Here is a 17,422-nt window from a genome sequence, read left to right as displayed (position 1 = left end):
AGCATATTACAATGATTTCTGAAGGATCATGTGACACTGAAGACTCGAGTAATGATGCTGAAAATGCAGCTTTGCATTACACAATTCATTTTAATTTAAAGTATAGTAAAACTGTTATTTTAAATTGCAATAGTATCACATAATATTACTTTTTTTGATCAAATAAATGAAACTTGGAAGAGCATAATTAAAAATACTGATCCCAAACTTTTAAACGACAGTGTATATACATAAGAACAGCAACTACACTACAGCTGTGTGATATCTAAAAATTTGCTTAGAACAATTTTTTATTCATTAATTATAATTAGGACGCATACATCTGTGGGCACAAAATAAAGGTCGCCAATGCATATCACATCACACATATTACTCAAGTATTTAATGAAGAATATGAGCACATCCCTTGTGACCCAATTAAATCAAACCCTCAGAGACACCTGTGTAGGGACAATATCTGTTCAATAAGCTAATTAGCTGCAAATTAAAAAGCTATTTGCTGTATAAGAGACAATAAGATTTTGTTCAGCCTCTATATAAGAAAACCATTTGACTTTGGGTTAAGCTATATATAATAGACTGTCACAGTTTTAAAAAGAAGATGCAAAGATTTATTGTACTAACGAAGATAAACGATATAAACGCAGGCTTTGAGTCTAACGTTATGCAGTAAGTTTAAGATAATCGCACTGGATGTGTATGTCATTTCGTCTTTATGAATGCTAGCGTTCCCCGTGCTTACGGAAATTAAAACAAGTACCATGAGACGATTTATAAATACGCTGTCATTATAGTTTACCCATGCTCTAATCACAAAGCTACAGGAGAATGGGCAGCAGCTAAAGTGAACTTTGTCAAAAAATCTTCTACTATAAAATAGCAAAAAACTGCTTCTGACAGGTCTGCTTTGTAACGCTCGTGAAACGTAATGACAGCTAACCACAAAACAACATTTAAAACAAGTCTCACTCTCACTCGGTTTACCTCATTTTGCTGCATACAAACTACAGCCTCAAGAACAATTATCATTCAGTGGGCTACTCTCTCATGTTCAAAAGATAAGCCAGTCATTCATCCACAGCAGCGCGCCAGAGTGCCGTCATTTGGTGCAATCTGCACTACCTCCCCTGGAGACACTCATTCTGTATTTCATATATCAGAGAAAACTGCATTAAGGATGTGTGTGCCGGCAGTGCGCTGTCAGGAGGAGTAGCACTTGTTTTCACTGGCCTCGTCAGCCTGCGAGAGCACAATGTGCAGCTTCGGTCTAATGCAATCAAGCTCCCGCAAGTCTAAACAAAGCAGATGCGGCTCTGAATACGACTTTCCGAGCACCGAGGCAGCGGATGGGGATGGTGGCAGAGAGGAGAAAAAACAGATATGGCATCTCTGAGAGGAAATGCAGCAGGGTCTTTAGCAAGCCTGCTCGGCATTACCCATAATGCACTTCTCTGCGCTGAGCTGGTAAACAGCTGGAAGGCAGAGTGTAAGAAAACGTCTTCTCCAATGGCTTTTGATTTAAAGTTTCAACATTAAGGACTAATGCAATCAGAAAAATATTAAAACTGTATATTTAAATAAATACATTTAAAGCAAGAACTGGCAACCCAACTACCTATAAAACTATACTTATGTAAAAATTGTTAGTCTTTTAGAAATAAATAAATAAAAACATAAACATAAATAAATAAACAAATACATTATAAATACATGTAGAGAGAACTTGCAACCCAATGTAATTTATGGACAAATTAATACTATTTTTTATGTAAACGTTATATTAAAATTTTAAATAATTAATTTTTGATAGATTTTTTTATTTAGATTTTTTTTTACAGAATTTAGTTTAGTTTTAAATAAATAAATAAACAAACAAACAAATATTAACATACTATAAGTTGTAGAGAGAACTCAACCCAATGTAAAACTGAATGTCTATATTTATTAAAAAAAGTAAAAATTAATACTATAAAAGCTCTGTGAAAATTTTAAATAACTAAGCAAATTTTTGTCTGATATATGGGAATTTCTCCAAATTTCTCTTCTAATTATTTTTATTTAATTTCCAACATAAAGGACCAAAAATTTGATTAGACATGTTAAAATAATGGTAATTAAAATAATTAAGCAAGCATTGGGTATTATATTTTATGCATTAAAAAAGTAAATTAATTTAGACAGAAAGGCAACCTAATGTATACCTGAACTATTTTTTATGTAAAAGTTATTCTAAAATTTTAATTAATGAATTTTTGATTGAATTTTAGTTTTTACAGAATTTAGTTTAGTTTAATAAAAAATCTAAAAAAAACAAACAAACAAACAAATATTTACATACTACAAGTTGTAGAGAGAACTGGCAACCCAACGTAAAACTGAATGTCTATATTTATTTAAAAATTAATACTATTTTTGCATATGAATACTATAAAAGTTCTGTGAAAATTTTAAATAACTTAGGCAAATTTTTGTCTGATATATGGGAATTTCTCCTCTAATTCTTTTTATTTTAATTTACAACATAAAAGACCAAAAATGTAAAAAAAAAAAAAAAAAAGCAAAAAAAAAAAAAAAATAATAATTAAAATAATTAAGCAAGCATTGGGTTTTATATTTTATGCATTAAACAAGTAACTTAATTTAGACAGAAAAACCTGGCAATCCAATGTATACCTGAACTATTTTTTATGTAAAAGTTATGCTAAAATTTTAAATAATTATTTTTTAATTGATACATAAGAATTTCTTCAAGCGTGGGAAGTGTCCTCCAATTCTGTTTTTTTTTTTTTTAATATATAAAAATATCTACATACTATAGGTTGTAGAGAGAACTCAACCCAATGTAAAACTGAATGTCTACATTTATGAAAAAAATAAATAAATAAAAATACAATAAAAACTCTATATGGGAATTTCTCCATATGTAAGAAAATTTCAGGTGTGGGAAGTGTCCTCCAAATTTAAATTTAAATTTTCAACATAAAGGGCCAAAAATGTAATTGGATGTTAAAAAAAAAAATTAAAATATATAATCAAGCATTATATATTATGCATCAAGGCATTATATTTTATGCATTAAACAAGTCAATTATTTTAGAAAGAAAGATCTGGCAACCCAATGAATACCTGAACTTCCATATTTACATATTATAAGTTGTAATTTGCAAAAATTTAAAACAACTCATAAGAAATATTTGACCGATATGAGAAAAAGTCTTTTATAAATAAATAAATAAATAAATAAAAACACATTCTAAACATATTTAGAGAGAGAACTGGCAACCCAACATAAAATAAACAACTTTACATTTTACATTTTTGTCTGATTGCACTCCTCCAATTCTTTTTATTTACATTTTCAAAATAAAGGACCAAAAATGTTATTAGACAAGCATTAGGTATTATATTTTATGCATTATTTAGACAGAAAGAATTGGCAACCCAATGTATAACTAAACTTCTATATTTACATATTATAAGTTGTAATGTGCAAAAATGATAAACAACTCGTGAGAAATATTTGACTGATACATGGGGATTCATATTTGGCGAGATAATTGTGTGAACGTAAGTCCAGTCAACTAGAATTATGTTCGCTTGAACAATCAGACATTCATAACAAGAGATTTGCACAACTCAGGTAATTATGTTTGCTGTCAGTTCTCTGCAATAGCTCGCTAGCCCACTCGAAAAGATCCGTTGGAGACACTTCATCTAATTTCCTGTCAAAGCTGCACAAAAGAAGTGGAATAACGCGGTATCGCAGCAGAGTTGGCGCGGGTGCAGTGTATGAGGGCTTCGCATTAGCACGCGCCAATTAATAGCTGCGAGCGAGACGGCTTCCCTTTTCTATCAGCCACCTGTCCGTCAAAAAGGAAATAATCATTAGATTCTAATAAATCTGTCCGCTATGTCAATGTAGCTGCCATGCAAAAATGTGCTAGTCTTAGCCCCGGGGTGCCCAGAGACCTGTTTTTCGTTATTCGCTGTACAGTTGAATGCACACACTATTGGTGGAATAACTTCAGGTGTGTATTGTAGGTGGGGTTGAGAGGGGAATTATGGTACACATCAAGCGGGATATTTCGGCAGTTCTCCACAATCCTGCCTATCAGGACAGCGCTGCAGGGCATTCTCACCAGTATGACTGGCAGCTGTTTCCTGCCGGACAGGTCACGTGATCACGGCTCACGGAACGGTTTGCGTGTCTGGGGCTCTGGGAGTTGTGTGAGAATGGCAGGTGAGAATTTGAGGGTGTGTTCAGAAGAACCGGCAGCCCAACTTATATGTTTTTCAAGGCACGTTTGCAATGCAAGACGGCAATATTTGCTTTTTGGGTTTATTGAGGACATATAAATACATAGTAAAGACTATTTGTTTATGCCCTCTAAAAAACCCAAGTTTGTGTGTACTGTAGGTACAAATTTTAACTGATGTAGCAAACAGGATGCAGAACTTGAGTGCAAGGAATTTACATTTTAAGAAATGTACACAGTATAGCTAATTTTATAGCTAATCACAATATAGCTAAAAACTGAAGAGAAAAAATGTTGAAGCTTGATGTAAAGAATGACAGACATGATAGATAAATTGATAGACAGATAGAATGATGTATAAAGCCTTGTTTGAACCTTGAAGTACAAGTTTGAACCAGATAGAACAACAAACCGATAGATAGATGATAGACAGACAGACAGACAGACAGACAGACAGACAGACAGACAGATAGAACAACAAACCGATGATAGATGATAGACAGACAGACAGATAGACAGATAGCTAGACAGACAGACAGACAGATAGAACAACAAACCGATGATAGATGATAGACAGACAGACAGATAGACAGATAGCTAGACAGACAGACAGACAGATAGAACAACAAACCGATGATAGATGATAGACAGACAGATAGACAGATAGCTAGACAGACAGACAGACAGACAGACAGACAGACTATAGATAGATAGATAGATAGATAGATAGATAGATAGATAGATAGATAGATAGATAGATAGATAGATAGATAGATAGATAGATAGATAGATAGATAGATAGATAGATAGATAGATAGAACAACAAACCGATAGATATATAGACAGACAGACAGACAGACTATAGATAGACAGATAGATAGATAGATAGATAGATAGATAGATAGATAGATAGATAGATAGATAGATAGATAGATAGATAGATAGATAGATAGATAGATAGATAGATAGATAGATAGATAGATAGAACAACAAACCGATAGATATATAGACAGACAGACAGACAGACTATAGTTAGATAGACAGATAGATAGATAGATAGATAGATAGATAGATAGATAGATAGATAGATAGATAGATAGATAGATAGATAGATAGATAGATAGATAGATAGATAGATAGATAGATAGATAGATAGATAGATAGATAGATAGATAGATAGAGCAACAAACCGATAGATATATAGACAGACAGACAGACAGACAGACAGACAGACAGACTATAGATAGATAGACAGATAGATAGATATAGATAGATAGATAGATAGATAGATAGATAGATAGATAGATAGATAGATAGATAGATAGATAGATAGATAGATAGATAGATAGATAGATAGATAGATAGATAGATAGAACAACAAACCGATAGATATATAGACAGACAGACAGACAGACAGACAGACAGACAGACAGACAGACAGACAGACAGACAGACTATAGATAGATAGATAGACAGATAGACAGATAGATAGATAGATAGATAGATAGATAGATAGATAGATAGATAGATAGATAGATAGATAGATAGATAGATAGATAGATAGATAGATAGATAGATAGATAGATAGACAGACAGACAGAGAGACAGATGATAGATAGATTCTACATTGGTGGAAAAAAGAAGAGGAACTGAACAAAGCATATTCACCACAAAGCCAAAAAAGCCGCCTACCTCATTATCTACAATAACACACACTCCCCTCCTACGCACATTCACCCCCGAGGCTGCACACCCCTACATACATTATTGAACAAAGCCAGGGGTCTTCACAGCAAGGGACTCGGGAGGGAGGTTAAAGCCCCCGTTTTTGTTTCAGCAGCGCTGAACCTTCAGAGGTTAGAGCCCCAGGTTGGCCAAGGACATGCGTCAGGACGGCCGCAGGCCTGTGAACTCCTGCTAATGAAGGCAGCTCAAGCTGGTAAACAGCACAGGGTGGATGTCACAAGCATACATTACAATACATCACTGTCTACCTCAGGCCAGGGGGCTTCCTCTGCCCACCTGGTGCCACACTGACATATTCAGTGAGATTACAGTGCTGTAGGAAGAGAGATTTCAAACAGATACTACTGATGCTGAATGCAGAAAGGGTAAGTGTAATAGCTAAGGTTAAACATAGTCTTGCACAGCCAATAACATTAGATCTGGTCCACAAACTTATTCCAACCAACTTAGTCTCCACAAATGGTTGTTGAGAAATCACAAATACAATAGAGGAATAGTCTTTTAGTCTGCAAATTCAGAAATTTGGAAATGAGGATAGGAGTGGGTGTGGAGCAGAGAGTTAGAAAGATACACTCAGACAGGAATGTGGTTGTTTTCAGGTCAGTGAGCTTGTGAGATGTAAACGTAAGCAAATGAGCATATGAGAAAGAGAGAACGTGACAACCTGGTGAACATATAGAGTAGCTGGAGAGGAGAAGTGGAAACAGAAATGCAAATGATTTACCTCTAAAGCATACAAACCTAAAGCCATGAACTCTCTGAGTGCATCGACTCCATTTAAAGGCATAGTTCGTCCAAAAATGAATCTTCTGTCATTTATTAGTCACCCTCATGTTGTTTCAAACCTAAAAGACCTAACACAGATATTTCTGATGAAATTCGAGAGCTTTCTGACCCTGCATAGACAGCAACGCAACTGGCATGTTCAATGCCCAGAAAGGCAGTAAAGACATTGTTACATCCATGTGACATCAAAGATATCACATTGACTAATTTAACAATGTCCTTACTAGCTTTCAGAAAGCTTTGGATTTCATCAAAAATATCTTTATTTGTTTTTTGAAGTCAAACGAAGGTCTGACAAATTATAGACTGACAAAAAAATGATCAGTCTATAATTTGAATGGTATGTTTATTTTAACAGTGAGACAGAATTTTAACAGAATAACAACTAAAAAATCCCTGAAATGAGTATTTGATCCCCTATCAATCAGCAAGATTTCTGGCTCCCAGTTGTCTTTTATACAGGTCATGAGCTGAGATTAGGAGCACTCTCTTAAAGGGTGTGCTCCTAATCTCAGCTTGTTACCTGTATAAAAGACACCTGTCCACAGAAGCAATCAATCAATCAGATTCCAAATTCTCCACCATGGCCAAGACCGAAGAGCTGTCCAAGGATGTCGGGGACAAGATTGTAGACCTAAACAAGGCTGGAATGGGCTACAAGACCATCACCAAGCAGTTTGGTGAGAAGGTGACAACAGTTGGTGCGATTATTCGTAATGAAAGAAACACAATATAACTGTCAGTTTCCCTTGGTCTGGGACTCCATGCAAGATCTCACCTTGTGGAGTTTCAATGATCATGGAAATGGTGAGGAATCAGCCCAGAACTATACAGAAGGATCTTGTCAATTATCTTAAAGCAGCTGGGACCATAGTCACCAAGAAAACAATTGGTACACATGACGGACTGAAATCCTGCAGTGCCCGCAAGGTCCCCCTGCTCAAGAAAGTCTAAAGTTTGCCAATGAACACCTGAATGATTTAGAGGAGAATTCAGTGAAAGTCAAAAATGGAGGTGAAAACATAATGCTTTGGGGCTATTATGCTTTTTCTACTAAGGTGGACAGAACAACTGCACTGCATCAAAAGGTTGATGGACGGGGCCATCTACCATCAAATCTTGAGTGAGAACCTCCTTCCCTGATAAAAATGGGTCATGGATGGATATTCCAGCATGACAATGACCTAAAACTCACGGCCAAGGTAGTCTCGCGTAGCCAGACCTTCAGACTGACGGCTGAAGGTCTGGAATTCATGGCAGCTTTCATTGGCCAAGGCTCGCCCATAAGACCATTTGATCGACATGTCAAACAACCAATCACAGTTCGTTTCGTTCAGCGACACGTTTCGGTGCGTGGAAACGCCCCCACAACAACAGACTGGCGTGCAACAAGCCAGTCATTGAAATAACCAGCATTGAAAGACAACGAAAAAGACGGAGAACAAGCAGTAAGTCAGTAATTTGTTCGCGAACGTCGCAAATGTGTATAACAACAATGGCGTCTGCTTAAGCACCTTTTAGCAAAACGCAGAGTAAATCAGTCTGCGCTATGTTTCCCGGCGGACCGAAAATAAACGCGACACTCGCGTCTCCCGGAAATCCGGTCAAATTCAACTAATCAGATGACGACTTCGACATTCCTGAAGTGTTTCCAGTTAAGTGTACCATATGCATCAGACGTTTAGCCAATGTTCCGTGGGCGTGACGTCTGAGGCTGAGACTACGGCCAAGGCAACAAAGGAGTGGCTCAAGAAGCACATTAAGGTCCTGGAGTGGCCTAGCCAGTCTCCAGACCTTAATCCCATAGAAAATCTGTGGAGGGAGCTGAAGGTTCGAGCTGCCAAACTGCCTAAAATATCAGTAGGCGTTTACTTCCAGGTCTACAATAAGCCATGCCTATTTAAACAGAGCGTTCTGATGAGGGGGGTCAAAACAAGGACAGAATATATCCTATTACTTTTAAAGTATCATGTTTTTTGAAGTAAAAATCTTGTTAATATTATAAGTGGACCTCAAAGAACAGTACAAAACAATAATAAAAAAGGCAGTTAATAACATATTATATATATGCATGTGATTTACCTTTGAAAGATCCCTGAAGTTGCCGGGAACTGTGAGGTCCAGCTCTTCTGACTCATAGTTTGTGAGGACCCATGGGAAAACAGGGTACTGGTTCAGATCATTGTATGTCCTTCCTGAAAGAGTAAAACTTGTATTTGAAATTACAAGACGGCAGGTGGACAACATAGTTGCAATCTAGCAACCAGGAGTGTTGACTCATAATAATTTTGGTCCAAGTATTTTTTTGCAGTACTCATGATTACTGGTTATTGTGCTTGTCTCCTGGTGAAGGAATGTGTTCAGAACCCTTACTAGGACATCATAAATTCATAATTTGATAACATGATTGATGACATGACAGCCTTGTCAAAAAAAGGAAGAACTGTGCTGCGTGTTATGACAAACATTGCATCCCACTTTGTGCTGAGATGATAAAAACAACTCATAATAACATGTAGAGTAATAGTTTTCAACAAGATGAAGAGGCAGATGTTGGTGTGGTTGTCCTGTCACAGAGCCTAATGACTGTATTACAGCAGTGGGGGACTATAAAAGGTTTCGTGGTACTACTTTCTTGGTTAAAGTTTCCTGAAAGTGAAAATTGCGCGGTGAAGTTGTGGCGTGGGTGTAATTAAAGGCATGCAAATTCTTCTAGAAGATGACACCGTACCCTTGACACCCCTCCCTGTGGCACAGTCGGGCCTCTCCTCTGATTGGCCAGAGAGTTGTGGTAACCATGGAGACCTATATGAAGTATCCATGACGGAGCACATATGCGGCAATGCAATAGACGCCAGATGTGGCTTTGTCTTTTTCTCCTTCCATTTCTCTCTCTTCATCTTTCCTTATCTATCTCTCTCTCTCTCTTTCTGCGTCTGTTTCCTTGCTGTTAGGAATATGGATTTCAGATGGCAAGAACTGTCATAGGAGAACCAATCACAAGAAGAGAGCTATAAAATGGCTCGCCTCTTTTCTAAATGCTCTATAATTTTTCTCAGATGACAGAGTCTTCACGGGGTATGATGTGTAAGACTCATAAAAGGCCACGGATGCTAACTTATTAAGTGGGCACGAGTGGCAATCTCTACATATCTACCTATCAATCTATCATTCTATCAATCGTTCTATATCTATCTATCTATCTATCTATCTATCTATCTATCTATCTATCTATCTATCTATCTATATAATTTGTATAATATGTAATCGATGTAATTTATTCATTATTAATAAATGAATATATGTTAAATTTGAAATTTGTTTATTCTCTCTCTATATAAAATTAATTTGGAAATGATTTGTTTAATTCAAATGTATATTTTTGTTTATTATCTCTCACTATAAAATAAGATAAATGAGTTAAATTAATTTATTGCATATAATTAACTTATAGGTAATGTATTTAAATAATTAAATAATTGATAACTTCGATCCTAATAATGTATTTACATCTAATTATCTTACATATATAATTACAATTAAATGTAAATTTAATTGATTTAACTGTAATTTTATTTATAATCAATTAGTATATCTATATCTATATCTATATATATATATATATACATACACACATAAAATATATAAAACTGTATATTTAAGAAGCATTAAAAAATAAAGAAATGATGTATTTATTGAATTAACAAATATATATACAAATAAGTATAAATTTAAAAACAGAGATAAACAAATATATTTGTTTATTTATTTTCTCATCTTCTCTCTTTCTAGAATAAATTAAATCTAAAATAAATAATTAATCTAAAGAATAAAATAAATTGAATTAGAATAAAATAAACTGAATTAAAACTTAAAAATCTAAAAACATGTATGTGTGTGTGTGTGTGTGTGTGTATATATATATATATATGAAGAGTTTATTTGCAAAAAAAATTTGTGTTTTGTATTGTTATGTTTTTTTGTTGGTGGTATTTTATTGTGTTAGTTAGCTGTATTTCTTTTAGTTATTTCTACTTCAAAATAAACTGCAGTTTGATTGATTAATTGAAATGCATGATGAAAAACATGATTTTTAAAAATGGTTAAAATCTGAATTACCTTTTTTTTTTTTTTTACAAATGAACTTTTTTAATTTAATTATAACCTAAAAGAACTAAATTTGAATACTTAATACTGAAAAGTATAAAAATGCATGCGTACTGTATATATAAATACAGTCTGTGTGTATGTAGATTCTGCTTTATTTGATATATATAGGATTTTCTACAAAAGAAAGCGGTAGCCAAGACTTAAACCTAAAGCTTTTGAATGCACAGAAAAACTAAAAAATGATTTTTGGAAAATGCCAATCTGATATACAGCCCTGTGATATTGCAAAGGTGCTGGCATGATTTGTGCTCGCTGCGTGAACAGAAAAGTTTCCAGATTGTCTGGCTACCGCTGTGATCTGGAGCTGTAAGGACGCCACTGAAGCTTAGCCATGCTGATATATAGATCCTCTTAAAGAAGAGATACACTGGGGCTATTTCATCTTTACAGTGTGATTACTCAGACAAGGACTGGAAGCCTGGTATTTCCTGTGGAACTCGGAGAGGGCACAAATTATACCTGATCCTGACCTTAGTAAAAATCCTTGAGGTGATACTAACCCACAGCGGCATCTCAGTTCAGATAACTGCCTGAGAATGAGAGCCTGTGCGGAGGAGGGTGTGGAGAGTTTGACGATCTGGGCTTCGGTTCTGGGTTGTTCAGGCCTGTCATGATGGTTGGAGATGATAGCGTGTGTGGACTAATTACCAGACCCGTCACAAATGACTGTCATTAATCTTCCATTTAAACAGCCTCTTAGAGAGTACAGATAAAATACTTCCATGATTTATAAAGCCCTCAAGTGGTTTAATACAATACGAGCAGTTTTGTTTTAACGCTGTTAATTAAACAAACATGGCATTAATTACTCTGTTGCTATTATTACGACAAACTTATTATTACTGAGTACTAGTAATAATGCTAGCTTGTGGGAACACAAAGGTCCTTTTTCATTAAGATTAATTTATAATGTTATTTAATTTTTTTTATTTTCTCTCTCTCCCTCTCTAAACATATAACAAAGATTTTTTTTATTCATTAATAATTAATTCTAATTTACATTTATATTTTTTTCTCTCCCTATAAAATACTTTAAGAAACAAACTAAAAATAAACATATTCAAATAAATATAATATTATATATATATATATATATATATATATATATATATATATATATACAACATTTTTGATAGATAGATTTCATTGTGTGAAAATTTTAATTTCTGTTTAATTTTAATTACATTAAAATAAATGCAAGAAATGCAACTTGTTGTTAGCATATATGCTAACTCGGGTGCCAATGCTATTCTTGTCTTAAATAAAATAAAATAAAATAAAATAAAATAAAATAAAATAAAATAAAATAAAATAAAATAAAATAAAATAAAATAAAATAAAATAAAATAAAATAAAATAAAATAAAATAAAATGATTAGGGCCGTCAAACAATTAATTGTGATTAATCACATCCAAAATAAAATTAGTTTATATATTATGAAAATCTTTACATACTATATGTGTGTGTACTGTATATATTTATTATGTATATATAAAAACACACACATATATGTATATATTGAAAAAAATATTTATATGTATACACTAATATACTTGAATATAATTTAGATTATATATAAATATTATATATTTATATAGTACGTAAACAAATTTTTATTTTGGATATGATTAATTGCAATTATTTGACAGTCCTAAAAATAAAATAAAATAAAATAAAATAAAATAAAATAAAATAAAATAAAATAAAATAAAATAAAATATAGTATAATATTTAGGGCTATCAAACAATCGCTATTAAACTCATCCAAAATAAAAGTTGTTACCACATGTATTATGTTATCTTAATAGCAAAATTTCCAAATACATTTTTTTTTACATACTATATGTGTGTGTACTGTGTACAGTATATATATTATGTATACATCTATATGTGTGTATTTATATACATAATAAATATACACAGTACACACACATAGTATGTAAACATACATTTTTATTTTGGATGTGATTAAATGCGATTAATCTCAACATCACAGCATGACAGCCCTAAAACAAAAATAGAAAATATTAATAATTGGGTAAGTAGACAGTATTTTGGTTTTCAGATCCATACACTGACACTTACCAAATCCATCCCGAACCCTGAGCGTAATGATGTTGAGATAGGCCGGGTCTAGGATGAGGTAGACTTGATTAACCAGGTTAATGCCACACGGTGAAGTGGGGCCGAGAAGAGGAAAAAGGTTGAGATGAGGGGAGGTTGAGCTGACAGGACCGAGGCCCGGGTGGAAGATGTTAATATCACCGCAATAGTGTTTAATTAGGAGCGGACTGGCTTCACATTAACACCCCTCTCCCTTTCCTGTCGGTGGGCCCAGGCTTCACTGACACCTCTGTCAGCACAGGTCATTACCACTCCTGCCTTTAATGAATTTTACCCCGTTCCAACTCTGCCTTACATCTAATTAGCTGACAATAATGTTTCGAACTCACGCCGGAGCTAAATATAAATATGCATGAATATGCAGCGCGAGCAGGGATGACACATTTCAGTGTCAAGAGGAGGTGTGTGTGTGCGCGCCAGAGTTCTCACTAGTTCACATCAGAGACTTTGCAACAGAATATTTCAACTCTGCACACTCTCACAGAGACACACTAATTATCCCAAAGAGTCCACAAAAGCGAGAACGCTTTTACGGCAACAATAGAGCGTCTGAGTGTAAAGAAAAAATATAGCTTCTAAATAAATAATGAGGGGAAAGACAGTAGGTTTCTGTCAGAGAGTCTTCTTGTTTGAAAAGAAAAACAGATAATACCATTTAAATAAAATAAAATGAAATCTGACCTGCGATGGTATTGAGAAACATCAGGTACTCAAAGTTGGAGATCTCCCGTCTTTGCCAGCGCTGAGTCATATTAGAGGACTTGAAGAGCTGACGAGGGGTGGCCAAAGAAATGCGCCTGCGGAAAGAAAGCACAAAACTGTACCAATAAGTAGGGCTCAAGTCCAGCTCGACATTTGCTTTCATTTACTTTGATTATTGTGGACTTGGCTTGTTCCGCAGATGGATTATAACTCAAAATATGACATTGTAACATTTAGCTTCCAAAAAAAGACAAAAGAGTACACCAGCTCACACACGCAAGGCTGTCACGCTCTTTACTGTGGTGTGTAATGAATGCATCAGTTCCAGCAAAAGAGATTCTTTGCAGATGACCATAATGCGCCTTTGCTCTTGAAGTATACGCAGCACACATGCTAAAAATATGAGAACTACAGAGAAATTCTGGTGCAGCGCCTGAATCGGACCTCTCTCAGGGATTCTCATCCACGTGCAGGACTTGTACGTTTCGCTGTCTTTTCTTGTGGCATGTTTTTATCTTCTTATGCGGTTTTTGAATAATTATGTGCATCTTCCTCGCACTTATTCGAAGAACAAAAGAATAAAGAAAAATTCGTATTATTAGACATGATACCAAAAATGTATTCCTGAATATAATGAAGCACCAATTGACAGATTTTCAAAATTATTTGCACTCACATATAATGAGTAGTAGTGTGGCATAATAAAATGTACGTTAAGTCATCAGGTCAGCATAATACCTGCTAAATTAACTATTTATTCATGCAATAGAACAGTAGATTTTCTTTTCTTTTTAGTTATATATATCTAGAGCATCAAATATGTTTGCAGACACGAGTCAAAGTGTACTACAGTACAATTTAGTTTGCTGAAAGTCTAAATAAAATACACTATATATATAAAAAATAATAATAATATGCATATTAATATGCATATATATGTGCATATTATTTTTTATCAGCCATGAAACTGTATGTGCACTATTTTACTAATTCCATTTTTATTATTATAATTATAATAATAACAATTATTATTATCATCATTCATTTTTTTATATATTTACTTATTTAATCAAATTAAAAAAATATTTTTTTCCAATTCAATTTTTTAATTATTGTTTCATAATAATAATTATTGTTATTATTCATAGTATTATTACTATTACTATTATTTATTATTATTATTATTAATATTATTTTTTAATCTAATTTAAAAAAATCACATAAATCAGTAATAAAATACTACTGTGATGTATCTAATAAAAGTAATAATGATAATAACAATTATTATTATATATTATTACAGTACAATTATAATATATATATATATATATATTATCGGTCATAAGCACTTTTTTTATCACCCATAAAACTGTATGTACAATATGTAATTAAAAAACAGATAACTGTAATTTATTGTAATTATTATTACTTAATCAAATTATAAAAATAAATAAATCAGTAATAAAATATCACTATAATACTACTGTGATGTATCTAATATAAGTAATAATAATAATAACAATTATTATGATATATTATTACCGTACAACTATAATATATATATTATCGGTCATAAGCATTTTTTTATCACCCATAAAACTGTATGTACAATATTTAATTAAAAAACAGATAATTGCGATTTATTATTATTACTTAATCAAATTATAAAAATAAATAAATCAGTAATGAAATATCACTATAATACTACTGTGATGTATTTCAAAATAATAGTAATAATAATAATAATCATCATCATATTATTATTATTATTAAATTACAGTATTTTATATATATATATATATATATATATATATATATATATATATATATATATATATATATATCCAGCAATATTTTTTATCAGCCATGAAACTGTGTGTACTATATAATTAAACATTATAGAGAGAGCTTTTATACTGGTGAAAAAATATAAAAAATATAATCATGCTTAATCATATCATGTTCTCAGGCATTTTTAGAAAAAAAAAAACCCTACTTGAAAGTTTTTTCTCTCATTTGACGTGTGTTGAGTGTTCATTTTGTATAGATGTTTATACAAAGATGTTTAGTTAGTACTTTACAATGTCTACATGTTTCTGCACTTCTTATGACTTCATGGACTTTGGTTGAAACCCCCAAACGAATGTGGGATCATTTGGCAGGTTCAGCCAGGGACAAACATGCAAAAACGCCCATGCCGCAAGTGACTACCTCCACCTCAAAGTATTTCAAACAGTTGCACAGCAAAAGAGTACATTCAGGATCAATCGTTTCTGACATTTGATGTGGTCATCATGCTAAAGTTTTAAACAAAATAAAGACGAAGTAAACATTGTTCTGAACAATATTTTGAATGGCAACCACGTGCAGGTGTTCCAGCGAACTAGAAACAGACTTGCCTGGCCTGTGGAAGGCCGTAACTTGTGCCGACGCCAACGCAAGGAAGACTGTAGACCACCTTCTTCACTGTGGCCTGATCGGGGAAGTTAAACATGACGGACGCTGAGGGAGGGAATGACGTCACATGTTAAACAAGGGCCTGCAGTACAGTACATCCAAATATGAGTAAACGTTTCCACAAACAACACAAAGACTTCAGAACAGGTAAACAAATGCTGCCTAGCAAGCGTTCAGCCTCACACTATCTTGAGGGCATAACATAAATTCTTATATAAAGAAGTTAGCACAGAAGTCTGTTAGTCTACCAAGGCCAGTGTGGAGACACTATGTTATCTCTATAAAACACTATAAAACTCTGCCAGCACTGAATCTGGGAAAATGGCTTTACAGTTTTTTGGTTGAATTTTGATTGATTTTATATCACATTTCACACACAGATTCAGACTCTTGTTTGACCTAAATACACATTATCCATTAAAAATAGAAATTTAAAATAGCCATACTATTCCCCAGTAAATGTATGCTAAATGTCTCTTAAATTTCTAAATTTATAACACTTTACAGTAAGGTTTAGTTAAAGGATTAGTTCACGTCCAGATAACAAATCCAAGATATTCATGTCTTTCTTTCCTCAGTCATAAAGAAGTTTTTTTGAGGAAAACATTTCAGGAATTGTCTCCATATAGTGGACTTTTATGGTGCCTGTGAGTTTAAACATCCAAAATGCAATTTACATGCAGCTTCAAACAATTCAAGAAAAAAGTCAAACAGCCTTTACAAAAAAGGTAAAACACTGATGTAGGACGATTTTGAAGTTGGAGGAGAAAATAAGATGAGAGTTTTTCGACATACCCTAACTGTATTGATCCAAAATGCACAGAGTATGGATGCACATCACAGAGCTACTAAAGGACGAGAATTTGTGATTAAAAAAGGTGTATAATTTGTAAATTTATAAAAAAACAAGACCCTTCTTCCTCGGCTGGGATCATTTTGAGCTCTTTGAAGCTGCATGTAAACTGCATTTTGGAAGTTCAGTCCACTATATGGAGAAAATTGATGTTCTCTCAAAAAACTATTTCTTTACGACTGAAGAAAGAAAGACATGAACATCTTGGATGACAAGGGGGTGAGTAAATTATCTGTAATTTTTTGTTTGTTCTGGAAGTGAACTAATCCTCCAGTGCATTAGATATCATTTACTAATAATGAACAATACTTGAAATAATATTTTTTA

At 33.4% G+C, this 17,422-nt stretch overlaps 1 protein-coding gene across 2 annotated transcripts in view; it reads right to left on the bottom strand.

Moving 5' to 3' along the window:
• nbeab (neurobeachin b) overlaps positions 1-17,422 on the bottom strand; it is a 401,639-nt gene that overhangs the window by 92,436 nt on the left and 291,781 nt on the right. For both annotated transcript variants that reach the window (XM_073817484.1, XM_073817485.1), the window contains 3 exons: positions 16,185-16,287; positions 13,765-13,880; positions 8,871-8,983 (listed from right to left, as the gene is read on the bottom strand). In XM_073817484.1, the coding sequence (XP_073673585.1) occupies positions 8,871-8,983; positions 13,765-13,880; positions 16,185-16,287 (332 nt within the window). The remainder of the gene's footprint in view (positions 1-8,870; positions 8,984-13,764; positions 13,881-16,184; positions 16,288-17,422) is intronic.

This window comes from Garra rufa, chromosome 14 (genome assembly GCF_049309525.1).
Source record: "Garra rufa chromosome 14, GarRuf1.0, whole genome shotgun sequence".
In the NCBI taxonomy this organism is placed as follows: domain Eukaryota; kingdom Metazoa; phylum Chordata; class Actinopteri; order Cypriniformes; family Cyprinidae; genus Garra; species Garra rufa.
This window is presented reverse-complemented; position numbering and strand designations above follow the sequence as displayed.